The 16,784-nt window shown below is 40.1% G+C and overlaps 2 protein-coding genes across 2 annotated transcripts; one reads left to right on the top strand and one right to left on the bottom strand.

Annotated features, from left to right (window-relative positions):
• Nucleotides 1–74: 74 nt before the first annotated feature.
• On the top strand, nucleotides 75–1,979 carry cdkn2d (cyclin-dependent kinase inhibitor 2D (p19, inhibits CDK4)). The gene is made up of 3 exons (XM_085356039.1): nucleotides 75–124; nucleotides 477–635; nucleotides 1,581–1,979. The coding sequence occupies exons 2-3, from the start codon at nucleotides 495–497 to the stop codon at nucleotides 1,932–1,934; spliced, it is 495 nt and encodes a 164-aa protein (XP_085212165.1). The 5' UTR covers nucleotides 75–124; nucleotides 477–494; the 3' UTR covers nucleotides 1,935–1,979.
• A 6,278-nt stretch (nucleotides 1,980–8,257) lies between these two features.
• On the bottom strand, nucleotides 8,258–12,784 carry LOC146630706 (volume-regulated anion channel subunit LRRC8C). The gene is made up of 2 exons (XM_085356040.1): nucleotides 12,644–12,784; nucleotides 8,258–10,540 (listed from the first exon to the last, which is right to left on the bottom strand). Exons 1-2 carry the CDS (start codon nucleotides 12,782–12,784, stop codon nucleotides 8,258–8,260), a joined length of 2,424 nt encoding a protein of 807 aa, XP_085212166.1.
• Nucleotides 12,785–16,784: the final 4,000 nt, after the last annotated feature.

Below are 16,784 nucleotides of genomic sequence, written 5' to 3' on the forward strand. Positions count from 1 at the left end.
GCAAATGTATTTTGTAATGTTGATAAACGTATGTTGTTTTAATTACTTTTAAAAATTACTGGTTCGTGGAGACAGCGGGGTCGAAAATCTTGGCGACGCGTTGGATATTGTGGAAGTAAACCAGGTAGCTTGAATGCGCTTTCGTTTTGTTTTTTTTTAGCTCTCTTTTTAACGTTAGCTGTTAGCCGGGAGGCTAGTTGTTTGTGTCTTTCAGTTGACTTGCCTCTGGCGGTAGAGCTTATATTTGTGTTGTTCAGCAGTACGCTTTGTTAAAGCGGCCGGCAGAACTCCGAATAGTAAGCACGGAGTCATATAACATGGCGTCAGCGGGGAACTACGGCTTACGTTAGCCGGATGCTGTAGTAACGTTAGCTGTAGGCGACAATAACCTGCCAGCCTCAGTTTGGGTTTTTTTCTCCCTCTTATCGTGTTTGTTTTGCGTTCCTCGTAACTGTGGTACGTCTCTCTCCGAGCAGGCAGGAAGGCAGACTATAATGGTCCTTAGTCAGATGGATGCCGGCAAAGCTCTGACGGCGGCAGCAGCCAAAGGGAACACCAGCGAGGTGCAGAGTATCCTGGAGGAATGCAGAGTGCATCCTGATACTCCAAATGAGTTTAGCAGGACTGCCCTACAGGTGAGGATCAATTCAAGTGTTCACGTGAGATCTATAAACATATACAGAAGTATTAACAGCCCACATTTCATTTGGTGGACAAACATAGTTCGTCCTACGGTCTGAGAATAATCTCCTTCTCTTTTGTAACGATGGCCTGCGGAAAAATTACCAGCCGCTTCTCTCGAATATGCTTGTAGCGCCATGTTTTTAATGTTAGAATAAAGCGTGTCAATAAAGGTGTCTGTAAAGACAGTAAAATTATAAATTATTTAAGTTAAAGCGAAAGCTTCTGCCCCCACAGCCCGTTTAGTTATATGGCCTGTATTTAGCGTTATAGTCATGTTATAAACAGCAGTGAATAGGAGTGATACCTCACACTGGAGTCCACCTAATATGTCCTCAACATTTATAGAGCGACCCCGAACAGGGATGTCGCCTGCAGTTATTGTGTTTATTATTTAATTCACTGTTCAAATTTAGTGAAAACAAAGTGTCCCTCAAAATTTCTCTAAACTCAGGGTGACGAAACTTTGAGTTTGAGATGTTTCATATGTAATAAAATATATTAAAAATCCCTCAATTTCAGAAGTGGAACTAAAAAGCTGTTTGATATTTATGCTTTATAACTGACTTCAAGTATTATTTAAGTGCAATAGTTAACATTAACTCATTTTCTTCTAAACCCCCCCCCCCAAACAAAAACAAAAAAAAAAAACAGAAACACTAGATGAATGCAACACACTGGTGTAAAATTTAATGTAGGGCTGCTGTATTGGCATGATTTGTTTTTCCTGCATAGATGTACTAAAGGCCTAACTCTTCCTACTTTGTTTGCTTGTGTTTATTACATTGAAAAAGAATCCGGCTTGATGCAAGACTGTTAAAAAAAAACTCTCAGGGTTGCACACTGGTGTTGAATTTGAGAGTGCACCCTCCTCACCTCTCCTCTAATGTCTTCAACAGGTGATGATGATGGGGAACTCCAAGATTGCCAGCCTGTTGTTAGAAAAAGGAGCCAACCCCAACGTCCAGGACAGGCACGGGATAACGCCTGTCCACGACGCAGCTCGAACAGGCTTCCTTGACACCGTGGAGGTTCTGGTGGAGTACGGCGCCTCAGTAAACATCCCGGACAGGAGTGGCGCGCTTCCTATTCACATCGCCATCCGGGAAGGCCACCGGGATGTTGTGAAGTATTTGGCGCCACGGTCCAACCTTAAACACGCCAACGTCAGCGGTCAGACAGCGGTAGACGTGGCCCGAGCTTCAGGCGTGCCGGATATGATTGACTTGCTTTTTTCGCACATTCATAGTTAGCCTGAAAAGTGGGTGTATTTTGCCTAACCCTAACCTCACACTTTGTTTCGCTTCAGTCCTGGTAACTTGATTTTTGTTGCTGTGTAAAGGATTTTTCTTTTCTTTTGTTAACAGTGGCTCAGCATTATTATGTGACAGGACATATTGTCTTGGCAGCTTATTTTCAGTGGATGGGTGGCTATATACTGTAGACACCTCTTTTGCACAGTGCAATTTAGGCACCTTATATGAACATATACATATATATCTGTTTTCCCTATGAATTGGGAGTGCACATTTGTAGATAGTCCCCCCCCGCCCCCAGTGTTTTCTAATTATTTCCTTTGTGTAAGAATTGTAACAGTTGTATGTTGTTGTTTTTTTAATTTACAAAACTTGACATTGTGCACCCTGATTGCTTTGCATAGTTGTGTTTCTATTAATTAGATGTACTTAGAGTTTGAATTTACTCCTATTTATTGTTAAAATAGGATTGAATATTCCTCTTTGTAAATAGCAACCCTTATTGTGATTTGTTGAAATGTTATTTATATAAATACTTTTAAAATCTAAGTGAGATTATTCACTTCACTATTTGAAGAAGAAAGCACAAAATAAAGTGTTGAACTTGAAGTTTTGCTGTCTTTTCATTTTGATTTGGATTCTGTAATTGGCTAGTAAGAGCTACTGCTCTTGGGTTTCTGCTCACTGGGATCACTCAGGTCATCTCAGCTTTTTGTGTGTGTGGGTGTGTGTGAATTTAGGGTGTCATAACAAAAGGCTAAAAAGGAAGTGATTTACTTTTATTTTAATTTCTGAGCTTTAGTGGCCATTGGTCAGAACTGGCCTGGTGGGGTACAATCTGGACCACTGGATGCTGGGTAAATTGGTGAAAACTCCTACTCTGTAATTTTTAACAAAGAGCCATGCTGACCTGGTTCATTGAGTTTGATTGAAACATTTTTTTAATGATAGAAAGTTGAAAAACAGAAATTTTGCTGTAAGTAAATTTATTTTTTGTTCTTAGGCTAGATTTATTTCAGGTTTAATGTTTTAAGGAAGTACTTATTTACACTTAGTTTTTTTTAAAATAGGTTACGGTGCAATGATTTTACTGTTAAAATGAGATTGAACTGCATGTGACCTATAAGTTTGACACTCCTGATGTAGAGAACGAAGGGGGATGGGGTGAGTAAATTATCACGGTTGCAAGAGGATTAAAATGAATATTTTTACTTTTGTTCAGTAAAATAGGAATAAAAAAAAAACACTTGGAAGTGGACTGGCATTTACATAGTGCATTTCCCACACCAAATGCTTTACACTATAAAGACACATTTATCAGCATATTCATATCAAACGTTTATTCTACCCACTATCGGGGCGATCGTGGCTCAAGAGTTGGGTGCTCGTCTTGTAATCGGAAGGTTGCCGGTCGGTCGCTGTGTCCTTGGGCAAGACACTTCACCTACCGCCTACTGGTGATGGCCAGAGGGGCCGATGGCACAATATGGCAGCCTCGCTTCTGTCAGTCTGCCCCAGGGCAGCTGTGGCTACAACTGTAGCTTACCTTCACCAGTGTATGAATGTGAGAGTGAATGAATAGTGGTATTGTAAAGCGCTTTGAGGGGTCCTGAAAAGCGCTATATAAAATGCAATCCATTCTTATTATTTATTATCTATTGCACATCCACATGAACTTAAAATCAACAGTTATAATCACCAAGATATGTGTGTTTTCGGACTGTAGAAGAAAACTGGAGCGCCGGGGGAAAACCCACACAGGCACAGAAAAAACATGCAAACTACGCATCAGGCCTCAGGAAGGTTCACGTGCAGAAGTTTGTTTGTTTTTTCTCCTGTGAGCCAAAACTGCTAACCGCTGCATCACCACACCACCTACTTGTCGCTGGAACATAAGAGTCCACAGATAATCTTTTCTTCACTATCTCAAAATTCCCGGCTCTGTCCGTGACTCCCGATGCTTCTCATGTTTTTAAAAATCCTCCAAAAACCCCCAAAACAAAATAGATTAACACAACTGAAAGAGGAATTTAATCAATCATTGTGTGCTTTTCTTTGCATCTTTTCATGCAGTCTTAACCGCTCAGACGTCCTTATGGTGATCCACCAAGGACATTTGCAATAACTCCACGCTGGAATGTACAGCGCAGTGAAAAGTCTCACAAAGGTCACAAAGATAGCTGAACTGAAGTAGAAATGAATGAGAGCCCTGTTTTGTTGGAGCTTGTAGGTAACAGTGGCACAGTTTGCTGATGTTTGTGCTCGGGGCTCTCGTGGTACAATGGGCATTTTGTTTGCTTGTGTGCTGCTGGCCAACTTTACTTGCCAAGAAAGGAGATACAGTTGAACTGCTGCGCTCACAGCTCACTATGCAGACATCTATGATGTCACAGAACGATCACATAAATCAAAATTTTTTCAATAGAAAACACACAAATTTCCATTTGAATGAAATAAAAAACAAACCAAGTGCTGTGCTTTAGAACAGCTGATAATATCTGCCTACTTTTAAATGCTGATCTTTTCATCTTCAAGGAATATTTTAACATTAAATGAATGTGATGTTTATTCAGCAGCGCTAATCCAGACTCAGACTCTGATGTTTGAGTAAAGTCTACTGGAGCAATTCTGCTCAAAATGCTGTCTTTCACCACCCATATTTTCCCAGATAGTTTAGCAACTTTCCGCTCAGAGGTCTGCTTCGTCACCACGCCCTTAAATTGTGTAATAGATATTTAAGTATATTTTCTCACCCTAACATATAAATCAGTTACAAAACCAGGATGGTTAAATATACAGCCCAGCCACTAGGTAGAGCTCAGCGACTTCACTGACTGAGTGGGTGGCTGTTACATTCAAGCACTTCCTGAATGTGGCTGGGTTAATCCACAGATTGGGAGAAATATGCAGGTTTACAAGCAGCAGTAACAATAGTGGGAGTAAACAAGAAAACCCTGAATCAGCGTACTGGTGCAGTCACATGCAGATGTGTGTAAATTAAGATGACACAAGGAAAACTATCCAAATGTCTGACCGAACTAACGTAATAACTAAGATTTCACACTTCTTGTTTTTCTATTTTGCTTGGATTAAAGTGTATTTATTGTTAATACTTGTGTCTTTTTATATTATATTTATATGTCTGTTAATATCTATTTATATCTAAATACATGCACAGTGGATGCATCGGGGTAAGTATCTTGCCAAAGGATATTTGGTATGCAGACTGGAGCAGATGGGGATCGGTCTCTGTTTCTACACTTCATTTCATGCAGTTGTATGTATACTCAATTTTCCTCTGGGATTAATAAAGTTTCTCTGATTTTGATTAAAGAGCGGAGAGGAGCAGTGAGGGGTGACAGACATTAGGGGTGACACAGCTTCACGGATTCATAAACCACTTCTCCACAAATGCCCTTCACTAAAGGTGGGCAGATCAATCCAAATTTCAACAGTATCAATACCAACACTGGTATTTTTATCGGATCGATATTTGCGATTTGCCCACTGAATTGTTTTAAATCAATATACCTCAAACATGCACTATGAAAAATGAATCTTTTTTGTGCTGACTGTCGTGTTTTACTTGGGTTTTACTTGGTATTGAATCGATACCAAACGACTGCCCCTGACCTCTGTTACAGCTGTGGTGATTATGTTGCCAAGAAAATAAATCTGCATAATTAACTAGCAGTTTGATCATTTGTTTAAAACATAAAACATCTGAATTTACTCTTTGCATTTTAGAATTTTGGTCCAACAAAACAAGATATTTGGTGAAATGAACTGGAGCACTTTGGTTTTGTAACACCGCTTTATTCAGATCTAGACCAAACTGTTTATTAGAATAATATGTCAAATAATCAGTAATTAAGATTATTAGTTGGTTTCAGATCTCTAATCTCTTTCATTTACGAAATGTAATAGAGCTTAAAAGGATTTAGGGATTAGTTTCATATTTAAAAAATGCTCTCGTGCTCATGAAAGGAGGAGCTTCCCATGTGTGCAATTTTTACTAGACTGTAAGATGTAGAGAACTGCAAATCAAGTGCTTCCTTCATTTTTTTTCATTTGAAACTGTTATTGTTTGGCCTTTGGCATTTGGTGAGATTCCAAACGATGAGTCACTGGAAGCTGTTACACGCTCTGCTGTGCTTCTCACTTCATCAAGCTGCACAAAATCACAGCCTGCAGGAACTGAATGTGAACCTTTACCAGAAACACACATAGCTGAGACACCCAATAATCCGATTTTACAAAAGTAAACACCAAGCCCAACCGGTGGCTCTCTGCACACTCCTCACAACCCAAAGCAACAACCGTCTTGGAGACATTGTATTGCTATTTTTTCCAGTCAATTATTAGTCACATTTAGACTGCTACTTGACTGCAACTTTAACTGAGACTTAACCCTTTCATGAATGAATTATGAAAATCCTCATTCAGAATTTTTTTTCTTAAGTATTTCTATTCATCATTAGGCATGAAAAAAAGATTTTTGAACTTCAATCTTTTAAACATGTACTTTTCAAAGAGTTTTTTACATGTCCACTTAGGCGGACAACAGATGTGTATGGACTGACACATCATTGTCCAATGTAGTGGTTTATGTGTATACCATCAACACTGACACAAATACAAGAAAACAGCCTTTGAATAGCTGTCCACTGTAGTGACCACTATGTGTGAAAGGGTTAAAGAAATAGAGAAATTATTGACAAATCACTTACTTCCTACTGTGCAACTTATTTCCCTTCATAACATAAGTGCTAAATTCTCCCTAAAACATCTCAATTCCTTAATGTGACAGAAAATAGCACACACAGTAATCCTTGAATCAAGGGCAAGTGAGTGTGCTGATCGACACAAACATATTAAGAAGTCACACAAGCCAGAACATGACCGACTGCAGTTCGTTTGAGCAGTGGAAGCTGTTTCCAGGAAGCACCGGTTTTATGTGCGTCTGAACATGAGATGTGAATGGAGGAAACAATGGTGAAGGAAAAGTGCAGAATCCATTCATCTAAAGTTTTGCATAAAGGATGTTTGAAATTTTTTAAAAAGAAAGAAAAACAAGATTTGAAGTAAAAATATATCCAGTTTAAAGCATTTAAACAGATCAGCCTAGTCATCCAAGTTAGCAAGTTTCCATAGTTGCATGTTACGTGCCACAGCTTTTTAAAATTCTGCTGCCTGGACATCACCTCCAATTATCACCTGTATTATGCTGAAACATTAGTGGAAACAGCAGCCATTACCACTGGCACTCACATCATGCACAGTCATTGTTGTAGAGAGTGAACCTTTACCTTATATACCTCATACCACCCCAGTATGAGTTCACTCACTTCTCCATTTGACTGAATGTGTAAACAGAGATATGAACACCTTTTATCCAGCTACTGAAAGGCTTTTTCTCCCTCCACGTGTTTTGGAACTGAAACGGAGCAACATGAACCACCACACTGTAAGAAATGCATATTCACGCTGTGTAAACCCGTCAAGCAGGATACGGTTCAAAGGTCTTTAGTAAACAAACGGAGGTGCAGTCCCAAAACATTTGAAGGTTAAGGCTTGTTCACTGTTTTATTTCTGTAAAATACTTATAGCTCTTATTTCATCCCCACATACAGTATTAATCTGATCTTGAATTACAACACTTTTTTTGTTCCACTTTACATTTCTGTGTCATCTACTGAAGTAAAAATCAAGTTTTGTAAAAATTAAATGTAGATGTGTTTTTACACATTTTAACTTAATAAAAAAAGATTCTATTTTCAGGACAACACATAAAAAACATTTTCAAAATGTGAAAATCAAAAAATATGAATCATTTCATTATGACTGCTTTTAAATAGAGTCTTTAAATCTTTTTTTAATGGATATGCAAAACTGGGACAATTAGGATTTCCACATTTGTCCACAGATGTGTTTTCCCTACTAGAAATACACAGTGTGGTTTAAGCTGCCTGGAGAAAGCGTGCGGGAGGCAGCCTTCATGATGTCCACTTAATGCAGTTTGCGGTTTGCATATGGCACAATTTGACATCACATGGACTTTGTGCTAGGCACCTGGTAGATTAAAGACCGTCTGATCCAACTGTGTTAGACCTTTGTGTTCTCACAAGCACCTCTTTAGGTCAGTCCTATGAAAGTCTTCAGCTTTAGAGTTACTGGTTCTCTTTTAGTGGTCAGCTGTGGTTTGGGTTTTCCTTTTGCTTCTCTCTGAAAAATATTTGGATCAAAAATGTTTTTTCAAGCTCACCCACCACTCTTTAATTAGAAAACACAAGTATGTGACGAACCTTAGCTCCACACACTCAGCTTTTATTTAACTTGCTTCTTACATCTGATGGCAGTTGATCCAGCAGGTTATCTTCTACTATCAGCCCACTCAGCAGGGGACAGTCCCCTATCTCCTGAGGTAAGTACTCCAGACGGTTTCCTTTAATATCCAGCCGGACCAGCTGGGCAAGGTTGGCTACTTTTGAGCTGAGGTGTGAAAGGCGGTTGTTACCAAGAATCAGCGTTTTTAGCCTTTTACAGGAGAACAGCTCTTCTGGCACTGTCTCTAAGGAGTTGAAAGCTGCGGAGAAGAACTGCAGGCTCTGCAGGATGTTCACTTCAGAAGGGAGCGAAGTGAGTTGATTGTGAGAGATGTCAAGGTGCCGGAGTTTGGTGCAGTAGAAGAGCCGAGAGGGAAGCTTTCCTAGCTTGTTCCAGCTAATGTCCAGTGTCTCCAAGGTATGCAGCTTAGATATATGTTCAGGGATGTATGAGATTTTATTGTGCCATAGCCGAAGTGTCACTAAATGCCTGCAGTGCTGTAAGCTCAGGATCTCCTCCACAGTAGTGAGTTTGTTTTCCTTCAGGTCCAGCTCCTGCAGATTGCTCAGGCTGAAGACAGCACTTGGGATGCGCTCCAACTCACAGCCCACTAATTCCAGTGAAACTAAGTTGGTTAACTTCTTCAGGATGCTTAAAGCCTGGACCCTGACACTTTCATTGTAGATACGCAAGCGCTGCAACTGGAACGCAACATCTCCTATGCTGGAGGGGATCTTTGTAAGTTTGGAGCGAAAAGTGAGGACCCTCAAAGCTCTAAGCTCTTTAAAGGAATCCAGAATGGGACTTTTGGACACCTCGTTGGTTAAAGGACCTTCCAGGTGGAGCTCTTCCAGGCAGTGTAAGGTGTACATCCACACAGGAACCTCTTCTAAATGCTCAAAGGTTAGATATAGAATCTTTAAATGTTCTCTCAGGTGGTTTAGGGCAGCAACTTGGAGCTTTGCGGGGCAGTAGACCATTGATAACTCCTGGAGAGACTCTAGCTTTGCTATACTAGCCGGTATGGTGACATTCTTCATCTGCTCGAGTTTGAGTGATTCCAGTTCGGGAATTTCAAAAACGGTTTCTGGAAGCCCTGGTAACATTAACAGGTGTAGCTCTAGACGGTTTCTGGTGTTCCTGGCTAGACGCGTGCGCAACTTTTTGTCAGTCCACTCGTAGTTTAGATTAAGCTGATGGAGGCGGCTCTCGCTGACTTCGGAAAGAAAGACAGCAAACCTTTTAGAATAAAGAGCATCATATTGGTCCACAAGATGCAGGAGGAAGGCAAAATCATTCTTCACATCAGGTATGTCATTAATTCCGGTCTCCAGTCTGACCTGCTCAAAGTAGTACTCCTTTAGAGGTCGATGGAAAAGCCAGTAGAGGGTATAGATACGCAGAAGTCCAAATACGGCCACAAAGCAGATATAGCAGTAGGCAAGCTTGGAGAAAAGATGTGCTTTGTTGTGGTTACAGCAATAGATATCAAAACCAGTCAGCTCAGGCGGAACCAAACACTGCACAACTATCTCAATGTTAGGTACCAGCAATGCGGTGTAAATAATAATCAAAAGAAAATGGATGACCTTTACTGACGTTTGCAGAACGTACATGTGGTACAAAATGTCTTTTTCCTCCACATGAGTTCGGAGCTTCTTCACCTTTTCAAATAGAGCTTTGGCTTGCTCTCCTTCCTTCTTATCCAACAAAGAGAGGGTAGACTTCGGTTCTGCACTTTTCTTTTCTTGATTAGACTTAACAGAGCAGGAGCGAAGAAGGCCCACAGTCTCCTCCTCATCGATTTGTCCTTCTGTGGAGCCTTTAGTCATAGTGTTCCTCCTCCAGTTGACTAGCTTCTCCTCGCCTCTTTCCTCAGAAACTTCACTCAGGGCTCTTGTGGTCCAGGGTGAGTCAAAGCACTTGTCAAGAATGTTGACAAAGAGATCAATTTTAGAAGATGTCCCAGGAAACTTGAACCAGAAGCTGCTTGTTACCATGAAGATTATGGTGTGGATAACCACGAGGTACGGAAAGTACTTTGCATACCAGTGAACAGACCTCTCATAGCAATAGTTGTTGACGAACACGTATTGATGAATGTCCAGATTGTTCTTCCGCCCAAACACCTCCACTATGATGGGGCTCGCCGGGGTCACCAGTGTGTTCTGCAACTTCTCATTGTCCCCATAACTGCTGATGTTGCTGCAGTCAATTGCTTTTGGTGTTGGACTGGTGAAGTGGCTTGGCAGGCATGCAATCTTGTCTTGGGTGAGCTATAAAAAAAAAAGAACATAATAATATCGTGATAAAAACAAAGCCCGGTTCACTTGTTGGTACTCAAGTATTTCTGACTTGAGAACAGCAAGGCCTAAACTAATCCGCTCGTTCTCACTCTCAGGCGTAACATAGTCACGATTTGTCAAATCCCGAGGCGTTCCTGAGGAAGGCGAAAGGTGACCTTCCGCATTCTTATGCTACGTGCCAGGTTATGGATGAAATCTAGCAGAATGATGCTCCCGCGGTAATACACGTTCCAGCCATGTATTCCAGCCCTAACCCTAACTCTATCCCTAACCTCAACCAGCATGTTAGATAGTGTTTTCCAAAGTGATTTAAGTAAAACAAACCCACACTTGTAGATTCATTCCAAACGGTTCTCATGTTTCCTCATTTTTCTGATCTTGTAATATAGGGACGTGATGGGTTCCCGGAAGTGTAATATACTGACAATTTATCACTTAGTGTATAATGCTACGCTTTGGGAGTGATGAACTAACAGGTTTCACCTTGCGCGTAAAGCCTAAATGCACAAGCTAAAAACTGCAGATGATAAAATCAGATAGGGGTTTAAAAATACACGAAATCCTCCGCCCTTTGATGCGTCATCAAACAGACGAGCAACAATCAGAAACTGGCTTATACTTTCCAAGCCATGACATCAGACATGACACTACTTGGAGGGATGATCCATTCCACCTCTTCATTTCAGAGTAAAAGTCACTATTAACATGCTGCTGTAGGAAAGCAAGAAAAATCCATCACCAAAGCAGAAGATTCCACTGTAGTGGAATATTTTCTTTATTGTCTTTTAATTAACGAGATTTTGTGCTGCTGCAGAGGTTAATGAGCACAGCGTGTCTAACAGCACTAAGTGAAAGGGAGATTTAATTCTGCCATTTCTATTTTTACATTTAATTGGATTACCTATGTCTGAAGAAGAAATCACAACACTAAAATCCACAATTAGAAAGTGCTTCGCAGTCTGGATAAAAACAGATGAAAGAATAAAAGTATATATTTATACTTACAAACACACAGTCTTTCATTCATTCCTACATACACACTTATGTATACACATATGAGAAGAACAAAAGGCCAAAAATAATTAATGGCTTTATTTATGGCCTTTTGTTATGAGTATTGACTAGTTTTTTGTTAGCAGCCTAGCTGCTGTATTCTAGGCCAATGGTAGACGGGCTAAAGCAGACTGAGAAATGCATGTGAAAAGTGAGTTAGTTATAACTAACTACAAACTACTATGTACTATGTACAAAAATTTCTTCATTACTGGTAGATTTTTAAGATATTTCGTAAATGAAAGAAACCAGACTGGATAAACTTTGAGTTGTGAAAATTTTGGTCGAAAATAGCAGATGATTTAATATTTTTAATTTAAAATTAAATGTGTGTGTTACACCATCCTTGTAAAGGTGGTGGTTATATGTTTAATTGCTTGGTTGAAATCCATAATTACTTTATAAATGTTACACTGACAGAAGTAATAAATAATAAATATTCTAATGAGTGTCAGACTATAGAGAACCCCTTTGGTTGCTGAATTATTTTCACACATTCAGTTTCGCCAAACAGACTGTGTAGATGGTGCAGCAATTCAGACAGCTTTGTGACCAATTCTTTTCATGAATGCGTCCCCTGTAATGCCCATTTGTTGTTGGTGTCTACGCTTAAACAACAATTTAGTACAATTAGAGGAATAAACTGATGCTTCTGCTCTGAAAAACACAACAGTTAGAAAATCTGCAGTAAACAAGTTGTGATATTTGTATGTTATTATATCTGATTAGCGCTGACTACACTGTAGTCCCTTTGCTTTACTTTGGTGCTATTTTAATGTGACACAGAAATGATATTCATGTGATGAGAGACACACATTAAGCAGCCAGTTTGTGATCTGAATGTGCACAAAGTGGGTCAGGAGAAACAAGTTCTTTCAGCTGTAGTGCATGCATTTTTGCGTGACTGGGTGGCCAGATAATGCAGGAATTATCATGGCATCTACAATGAGACAGACAAGGTCAGCGATGACTTGGTTTTACTTTTTGAAAACTTATGGACACAAAGTGTAGACACCTTACCTGCAAAGTGCATCCAAAGACTCCAATCATGAGCATAGCAATGCACAGATACTCTGTGAAAACATCCCACCATGGCTTCAGGACCCTATACTTCGAGCTGGGCTCTGTGCCGAGGGATCTGAATTCACCCACTGGGATCATCCTGGCTGCTGCTCCACACTGATGAAAGGAGACGAAAGGAAAGGAACGAGTGGATTTGAGCAATGAAGCTGGAACAGGCTTTCAATGCAGAGAAGTCTCCAGAGAAAATCTTGTCAAAGGTTTTAAAGTTACATGACACAAAGAACACACATGAGCTTTGGCTGTTTATTGACCTTGAATGAATGGACGCTCCTCCTGCGCTCAAAGGGGGATTCAAACAGGATGAACTAGTCTGACAACAAAGAGAGTCTCTCTCTCTCTGGAAAGAATGGAAACAATTTTGTGTCCTGAAGCCCACCTTAATAGATAAACAGAAAAAGAAGGACAGAAGCTCCACTGTTTTATAACAATACTACTGCATCAAGACGAGATAAATAGCCTGTTAATTTGTGATGTGAGCTGTGCGCATTTGTGCACACACAGGTAACCAAATACAAATCATTGCAGCAGACTTCTGTCTGGCTAATTTCTTCTTAACATCGCTGCTTGTGTTAAATTTGAGGTAAAAGTGGCGTTTCTTGCGGCGTTGTCTTCATTTAACAGCGCAGGTAATTCGTGAACTTCCAAAGCTACTTCCTAAATCAAACGAGTATAACCTCGAGAACTTATCTCCCATTAAGTTTCCACTGAAGTTTGAAATTATCTCAGAAGTTTCGCCCAACAGAGTAAAACAGAAGCAAGCGTCAGCAAGATTAATTTTACATACCTGCGCGCACACAGGATCCTCTGGTGTCCGGTGGCAGTGGCCAGAGTTTTTTCATCACTTTCAGAGGCGCTCACCGGTGTGAAGCTCGCGAGAAATCACGCGGCACAAACAAGCGAGGCTTTCAAAATAAAACCACTGTCAGCGAGCATGTTCAACGCATGTGAGCGCTGACTTTACAGAGGCACACTTCAAGTAATCTATACGTAGTTAATGTGATTACTGCAATTAGTGTATATTTGCGCCCCTAGCAATAATTTAAAATGAGGCTTTATATGAAATTAACCCATAAGACTCCAGACCCATTTTTACTTTCAGGAAAACTAGGAGAGAGTGAATGCTAAAACTTGAACAGAAGATTTCTTCAATGTGTAGAAGGTGAGTTAATAGATCAAAGTGTATAAGCGGACATTTCTTCACCTATCACAATACAAGATACCGGTCCTAACAATCAACAACCCATAAACCCATCAGAATGCAAGCACGTGGTCTGTTATCGTATGACTTTCAAATGATAAGAAGGCATGGTTATTAAATAATGCTCCTGGTCTCACGCAAGACAAAGCAGGAACAGCCTCCTTATTTTTCAGCCACACCTCGATTAGTGTTGCGTAACCTTGACATTTTTGTAAACTCATGCTGTGGTAATATTCGGGAGAAGAAGGGAAGAGAGGAAGTTACCGCAGTGACTTTCTTTCCGCCCAAACTGAATCACAAAGTTATCATCCTCCTGTGTTTGACGTGCATTTCTTATTACAATCTGACGTCGGGTGTTAAGCAGAAAAGTTTAGAGGCCTATTAACTGCTTAAATTTCCATCTGCAATATTTGAAAGATATTTTCTTCCAACGAGAAACTGATGACGCAACTGTATATCTTCAAAGATTCTTTTTTAAGTCTGTGTTTTTTAGGCCTGTGTTTGCCAAGTCTTAATACTCTTGTAAGCCCACACAATACTTCTCGGTAGTGTAAACAGTGGTCTACCTTATCCACCTGCTGGGTTTAGCCAGGAAATTAGATGTGTTGGGAGGTATCATGGGTGGTCGGTAAATGACATACCTGCTTTTGACTCACTGAAAAACACACTAGAAAGATCATAAAAATGAGACTTTGCACACTAGTATCTACACGCACACTTTATTAGGTGCATCTTGCTCATACTGGGCTGAAGCTCTTTTTGCCATGTCCTAATCCTTCATGGCATAGATTCAAAATCATTACTCAGGCATTTGGGTCCTTATTGATCACACCTTCACTGTCAGCTGCACGTCCATGATATGAATCTCCAGTTCCACCACATTCCAAAGATGCCTTATTAGATTGAGGTCTGGTGACTGCCGAGGCCATCAGAGAATTGCAAACTCATTGTCATTTTCAGGAAACTGGTTTGAGACTATTTAAGCTCAACATCCTACAGGTTATTCCACTAAAATCAGGATAATGTCGAAAATGGGTACACTTTGGTCATTAAGAGATGGACATGGTCAGAAAGAACGCATGGGTAGGATGTGGAGTTTAAATGATGCTCAGTTGGGGCTCAAAGTATACACTTCACCATCACGAGCAGCCTGAACATAAATAGAAAGCAGGATTGCTTGCTTACATGAGATTCTGACCCCACCACACAAATTTTGCAGCAGAAATTAAGAATCATCAGAGCAAGAGAGGAGAAATGATGTGGGTTTCTGCTCTTGTTCCCATCTGCTTCAACATTTCGCCTCTACTAAAGATACTCTTCTGCATATCTTGGTTGTAACAAGTGCTAAATTAGTTACTGCATCAAGTGTTTTTTCCTGCTAATTTGACATTTCCTCTTTTTTGCTGTATTCCGTGTAAACGCTAAAGGTGGTTGTGTTGGGGGATATCCCAGCACATCTGCAGTTTCTAAAAAAAAACTCGCCTGGCCCCAACAGCCACACCACATTCAGAGTCACTTAGAATCATCTTGATGACATTCACTTTGAACTTCAATAGGCCACGCAGACCATGTGTTCATGCCCGAATGTAGTGGGACGCTGACACGTGATCGTATGATTAGATAGTTGCATTAATAAGTAGTTAATCAGATGTACCTACCAAAGTGGGCAGGGAGCATCCATCTTTAGCAAAAAGCGTAAATTGGTAACTTTATTTTAGGGTAAATGTAGAAATAAAATACAAGAAGACATGAAGGCGCATTAGCTCCCTCTAGTGGCCACTAGTGATTTGAAAACAGCACAAATGAACGTAACATCAAGAATAAAAAACAGGAAAAAAAACAAACAAAACACACACAACCCAGCAACTATCAGAACTAAAATTATTACATGACTACAGCAGTGCAATAAACACATTTTAATTAACAGTGCATTACTGTACAGGGTAGGTCTTGCTTGGGGGGAGAAATGTACAAAGCAGATGCTTTTAAATATTTTCATCTCTAATCCAAACACTGGACAGGGGGGGAAAGGTCCCTTTCAAGGTGAAGCGTTGGTTTCTCTTTTTTTGTTTTATTTTTTTTGGGTTTTTTTTAAACAAACATCCAAAATCTGCATTAACAGGCATTCCTACTTTGTTACAATGCATGCTAGTTATTAAAACACTACACCAGAGTCCAATTTAATACAAAGCTGATGTCAGTTTAGAGGAAGAAGAAAAATCACAAAGGACCTGAACAAATAAATAAAAAAGTGAGCTCTGAATTCCTGTACAAGACTTTGTAGAATATCAATGTACAAAACATCACTTAAAAACATTTGTAGCTTAAACCGCTGTTACAAATACATTTTTTAAGCAAGTTTCCCCCCCCCCCCCCCCCCTTTTTTTTTTAATCATTAGTATACAATATTTGAACACGAATGCACAAACATGGTCATTTGTGTCTGAGGTCTCAAGGATGTGAAAGTCCAAAAAAAATTGTTTACTGCGCGCGGGAGGGTCTCATTTCTGTCTGCAAATAGTGAGATGTTTCAACACAGCCTAAACTAATTTCTTCATTCTGTTGGCGCTTTGCACACCGATCCCACTGGACGACAATCGTGGAGCCCGAGAAGAAGCATCGCTCAGTATTTTACTAAAGTTTCACATTTTATGCAATCAGTTAAAGAACACATTTGTTACTATGCAGACTCTTGTATCAACACTTGAATTTGTCACAGTGGGCCTCATGCAAGAACCACTTGCTTAAAGCAGATCCTTTCTACCATAATCTGAGATGACAATTTATACAATTTGGCAGGTGCATGCACATTTTCCCCCACACCCGTACAGCTGCATAATGACTGCAGTTGAAGGAACAGAAACTCAGCTGCCAGTTTAT

This window comes from Diplotaxodon limnothrissa, linkage group LG6 (genome assembly GCF_057381915.1).
Source record: "Diplotaxodon limnothrissa isolate DT_005_m linkage group LG6, D_limnothrissa_male_GT1.1, whole genome shotgun sequence".
In the NCBI taxonomy this organism is placed as follows: Eukaryota; Metazoa; Chordata; class Actinopteri; order Cichliformes; family Cichlidae; genus Diplotaxodon; species Diplotaxodon limnothrissa.

Coding starts and splice junctions, on each gene's coding strand:
- cdkn2d (XM_085356039.1), top strand. CDS start 495: ATGGTCCTTAGTCAGATGGATGCCGGCAAAGCTCTGACGGCGGCAGCA. Junction 636..1,580: donor TTAGCAGGACTGCCCTACAG/GTGAGGATCAAT, acceptor TGTCTTCAACAG/GTGATGATGATGGGGAACTC.
- LOC146630706 (XM_085356040.1), bottom strand. CDS start 12,784: ATGATCCCAGTGGGTGAATTCAGATCCCTCGGCACAGAGCCCAGCTCG. Junction 10,541..12,643: donor TCTTTGGATGCACTTTGCAG/GTAAGGTGTCTA, acceptor TTTTTTTTATAG/CTCACCCAAGACAAGATTGC.